The sequence below is a fragment of the Merops nubicus genome, unplaced genomic scaffold (assembly GCF_000691845.1).
Source record: "Merops nubicus isolate BGI_N331 unplaced genomic scaffold, ASM69184v1 scaffold46413, whole genome shotgun sequence".
NCBI lineage: Eukaryota > Metazoa > Chordata > Aves > Coraciiformes > Meropidae > Merops > Merops nubicus.
In genome coordinates, this window is record NW_008600494.1 from 2558 (window position 1) to 8000 (window position 5443).

Genomic DNA, 5443 nt, shown 5'->3' on the forward strand with positions numbered 1-5443 from the left:
GAATGGATCCTGCCACCGGCCACTTGCACCACGCTGCTCTGCTGTGCTCCAAGGATGGTACAGGTCAATCCAGCAACCCTGACACACTCAGGATTTCTGCCACCGTTTGCAATATCCCACTAGCAAGGGCATGTTGCTACATGCAGTCTTCAGAGGTCTGACTTTCCCACCTCTGCCATTAAATTAAACAACCCGAGTGTTTGTAACAAAGTGTTATTTATTAGAATATTACATTGCACTTAAAAAATAAGTGAGGCTTGACCCTGTCACCTTGACCTATATGAAGTATGCAGGGCCAGACCTACAATAAATATAAATACTATGTACAATTTATCTAAAATAAATATATAATTTAAAATGAAAAGTATCTTGTTAAATAGCTGTTACCCTCCCACCCCTCCTGCACCTAAGAAAGCCCCGAGCCCGGTCTCCTCGCCTTTCACAGTTTGTTCCTTGGCATGCACCACAGTGGATGGAGAGCTGCTGGAGAGCCCTTCACACACTGCAGTGGATAGAGAGCTGCTCAAGAGCCCCTCTGTCCACACAGTCACCCATCGAGCCAGCTCCTGTCCCGAGCCCGCTCCAGAGATGGCCACGGAGCTGCCTGCATCACGCTGCTGGCTCTGCGGCTCTTGCCTCTGCCGGGAGGTAGAAGTGCGTCAGTGCCGGCCCCTGCAAGACAGCAGCAGGAGAACTCACAACGTGGCCCCGAGCTGCACTGCCTGTGGAGCGCTTCCTGCAAGGCGAGGCCAAGGTGCCTGTCCCACACTGACCGATGGAGGAGCCCTTGTGGCCACCCAACCCAGCAGCAGCAGCCACCACTTGCTGCCTTGGGAGGCTGGGAGCCACGATGCCATGGGAGCGGTGGCTGCGCAAGTCCACCATGCTTCTCTTCCAGGGACCACAGCACTTTTTCCCCTGGGCACATCCACCCGAATAATCCCCAGGGCAGATGGGAGAGTGATGAAAACCTTGGGCTGAATCCCCTTCCCCAAAATTCAGTTCCTATAAACAGCAAAACACTATTACCAACATAACAGAAATTCCTTGAAGGCATTACTTCATCCTCCCAAAGAACAAAGACTTTTTTTAAAAAAAGAGAAGCAGCTGTCGTATATATGAGCACATCTAACGTCAGAGTTTGGACCAGAGGAAGTCTGCAAGCTTTCCGGCACCCAGCCACCCCCGGGGCAGAGCACACCCCACCACCCAGCCAGGGTAACACCGCATGGGGCTGGTAGCAAGATGCCCCATGCCCAGCTGCCAGGCAATGCTGGCACAAGTAATAAGCAGAGTGGGAATAAAAAGGAAGGGTGGGTTTTTTTTATGTATATATAAATAGATGCAATATCTAAAGAGAGGAAGTGACTCAGAGGGTCAGAGAGGGAGCAGAACAAGTCAGGGGTGGAGGGGGAAGCCACCAGAACCAGCTTCCCCACTGCCAAACATCCCCAGATGTGCAGTGACAGCACTAAGCAGGGACTTCAGGTTAAAAAGGAGGAGGTAGTGGTGGCCTGGGATATCAGGGTACAGAGGATTGGGCAGGAAGGGGAGAAGGAAGGACTGGAGTGCCACAGGGCAGCCCAGGCTCTTTGGCAAAAGTCCACTGAGCTGTTTCCTCAGGCTCAGACTGCTTGGCTCTGGCACAGGATCCACATAGTGGTCCCAGTCAGCATGAACAAGCAGAGCCCCCCAGAAGCCCACCAGCCCCACTGCCGCCCATGCCTGGCCAGGGGCTCACCTTGCCAGCACCCAGCATCCTCAGTGATTCACAGTTATGCCCAGCTTGATTTTCTCTTCATTTTCTACATCATAAACACCCCTCTTGTGACACCTGTGAGGCCAAGCAAAGAGATGCTCAGAGCATGGAGGAGTTCCTGCCACCCTCCCCTGCACGTGGTCTTCCCAGGGCCATAGATCCAACAGCTCAGTCCCATCCACTCACCTGAGCATCAGCAGGGCTGCAATGATGATGAGACACAGGGAGGACAGGACCACAGCAACAACGGCCAGCACCGTGGTGTGGTCATACGCACTGGGCGGGTGCTCCACAGGCAGCGAGAGGCCGTGGCACCTCTCTCCATGATACCCTGGCTGGCATCTGGGTGAGAAGAAAAAGTCTTAAAGGTTGGTGGTCACCAAGCACACAGGGTTGATGGTGACCAAGCACAGAAAGTCATTAGGTCCCTCATAACGCCATGGAAAGGAGAAGACTCTTTGCTCAGCCTTAGCCAGCACCCTGCCTGTTCCATTTAGTCCCCCATCTCTGAGCTGGAAGATCTGGTGTCACCATCACCTCCCTGGTACCGATAAATTAAGCTTCTCCCATCCCAAGCACCTAGGAAGGCTGAGCTTCCCCCAGTAGAAGACACCGGGGATTGTGCTCTTCACAACAATCCCCAAGCCAAGCCAGGCTACCCAGACCACCTCTGGAGGTGGAAAGTCCCACGCCAGGGAGCAGAGGCAGCTGGACCAGAGCTCAACACTTCCTTTGCAGCAGGATGTCCCTGCACACCCTGCCAGCCAGAGAGGTGCCACCTTCCTGAAGACTCAGGAGGTTACTCACATAACAGAAATAACACTCCCCAGCTGAGCCGCAAGGCTGCCAACCCTCCCCATGAGTCAAAGCACACTGATGCCACCAGATAAATGTATCTCTCTATATCCAGTGCCACTGACCCTCAAGCTTATCTCCAAGGCAGGGCCTCAGCACAGCCCTCCTGCCCAGCTTGCAAGAACACCACACACCAGCATTGCCTTGCAGCCGTGGCCACGAGGCTGGTCCCAAGGCAGAGGTGCAGAACCTAGCCTGGCAGCATCCTCACCCCGTGGGACCAGCCCAAGGGAGCAACAAGAAGCTCCAGGAGGCCCTGCAACACAGGCAGCCAGCCACCAAAAGCAGCCACAAGCAAGTGACACCAGCCAACACAAGGCCTCGCTGACAGAGGGGAGTGGGGCAATTGTCCACTGTTCCTAAAAACCACAATGGGATGGGCCACCAGGATGGGGAGCCCCAGTCAGCCCCTGGACCCCTCCTGCCTGCCCATGTCCCAAGTCCTACCAAAGTCCCAGGGATCAAGGAAGGGCAGAAGGCTAGGTGGGGGACACCTGGCTGTCCCAGCCCCAAGTAGGGGATGCTGCACCCCACATTGCATTGAGTCATCATCCCAAGCTGAACCAGCAGAGATCTGCTCTTGCTGGCAGTCTTGAGCCCCCTGTGCAAGGGCCCAACTTCCTGACAGCTTGCAGGCAGAGAGAAACTAAGTGTGTCAAGGAGCTCTGTGGAGCCTGATCCCTGCGGATTGCAAGGTGCAAGATCTTGTGGGCACCATAAGCCAGGGAGCTATTATCTTCCTTGGGCTCCAGGCACAGGGCTGGGTGGCCTCGAGGATTGATAGCAAAGAACAAAGCCTCTTATATATCTGCCAGCTCAACCTCCACACACGTCAGCAGGGATCAGACGTGCACCCCTGTGTATTTCCTGCAGTAGCCGTGCTGGATCCAGCTGCCCCGGCAGCAGGCAGCTGCTCTCTCTTCTGCTTGCCTTATCTAGTCCCTGCACTCTACCTGCATCCCAGGGGGGTACACAGTCCTGTCCTTCATCAGGGCCAAGGGACAGCTTGGGTATGGCTTTGGCTGACTGTCCCCAGAGGTGCTACCTCCCATGCACATTGGTGGAACCATGGTGGAGGTGCTCCTCCTGCTCGCACCAGTAGATCCCAACAGCTGCAGAAGCCTCAGGCTTTCAGCCAGTGCTGGAAGCAGCAAGGGACAGGGAGACGCAGGGTCACACAGTCAGGATTTGGTCTTTCAAACCATACCTGCAGAAGACCTTGGCTGTGAGACCCCAGACCTTGCTCACTGGTCTCCATACCCCACTGCCACAGGTCTCCTTACAGTAGCTCAGCCAGAGCTCACCGTGCCTGCAGCAGTTGCTGGGTCTACAGCCACAACAGATTTTGGTGGGGGATGGACGTTGCTCAAGAAGCACAAGGAAACAGGCCAAGTCAGACCCATCCCTGCATATACAGAGGACATGCACTAAAACCAATCTCCTCCACTCTTCCCCTGCCTGGCCCAGAGAATTGAAGGAACCATGACGAAGGCTCCCCCAGCAGTGGTACACGCCAGCAACTCACATGCAGGAGGGAGCTCCCAGCTCTCGGATGTATTTGCACTCGCCGTGAATACAGAAATCCTTGTACTTCCGCAGGCATGGGTCCCGCTTCTTCCCCAGGCCTTTGCCTTTTCTTCTTTTATTCCCATTCCCTTTTTTTTTAGGAGTAACCAGGCCTTGAGGCTTTGACAGGAAAGCAACTGCAAAATAATTTGGGAAGGAGAAAACAGCAATCAGATCACCTCCATGCGTCAGCTGAAGAGAAGGCAGAGCAGCAAACCCTGCACTGTTGTAGCCAACTCAGCCCTGGTGCTCCCACAGCCTTTTGTGCAGCAACCTCACCCCAAGAAGAGTTGAGTTTGTGGTGGGTTGGTTTTTTTTTGTTGTTGTTTTGGTTGTTTTATTAGTTGTTTGGGGTTTTTTTTCCTCTCATTTCTCACAAATATCATGGCCTTTCCAGTTCATAAGAATAATTCTCAAGGAAAGAAAGGAATCAGGGCAGGGGGAAGGGGAGGGAAACAGAACTTCATGCATCTCAAATGTTGCTATTATATGCGCCAGTTTCCAATGAACACAGAAAATTGCTAATTGCCCCTTTTTCTGGCTTTTATTCCTTTGGTGAGCACTGTGTTTTGTAAGACCCTATTCACGGCTCTGACAGACTCCTTCCTGTGGGTACAACGATGTCTTGCACACCCAGAGCAGGATTAAGAGGGCAAGCCTGGCTTTGTTTTTGTTTTTGCAGGGCCAAAGCGATGGCAAGGGCAGTGTTTCCATGAATTACAATGGTACATTTTATTTGCGGTGCAGAGACCGGTGGCTTTTGGTGCAAGGCCAGCTCCCTGCTGGGCTGGTAAGAATCAGAGCACCGAGCCGCTTGCCTGGACACGGACTGAACTCAGCAATGTTACCGGAATAGTTTTCAGATGCCCCAAAAAAATGAGCCCCCAGCTTGATCTCACAATGTGCCAAGATGCTAGAGAGTGCACACTGCACCGAAAGGAACTTTTCAGCTCCTCCCAAAACATCATGCTTAGTAACTCTAGTGCAGCCAGGGAAATACCAACTAAGCCCTGTGCTGCTTGGGGAGGAGAGGGCAACAAAGCCTAAACTGGCGAGTTGTAACCTGCCCAATTCCCTCTCAGCCACTTTCTGACGTAACTGGTGCCACCTGTGCTGAGGCACACCGATTGCACACCTACTAAAGTTATTTTGCTCTCTCGACATCTTTCACACTATGCCTGGAGAAAAACAATACTGCAGGAAACTCTGTGGCTTGGAGGTCTTGGGTAAGGGATGGCTGCAGGGACTGTTCCCCTCCACCTG

At 53.3% G+C, this 5443-nt stretch overlaps 1 protein-coding gene across 1 annotated transcript; it reads right to left on the reverse strand.

Moving 5' to 3' along the window:
* Positions 1 to 1740: 1740 nt before the first annotated feature.
* On the reverse strand, positions 1741 to 4317 carry HBEGF (heparin-binding EGF-like growth factor; the record flags this gene model as incomplete). The annotated part of the gene is made up of 3 exons (XM_008937702.1): positions 1741 to 1834; positions 1946 to 2101; positions 4140 to 4317. Coding segments are annotated over 3 exons (407 nt in total), but the record flags the coding sequence as incomplete, so codon positions are not given.
* Between the last annotated feature and the right edge of the window lie 1126 nt (positions 4318 to 5443).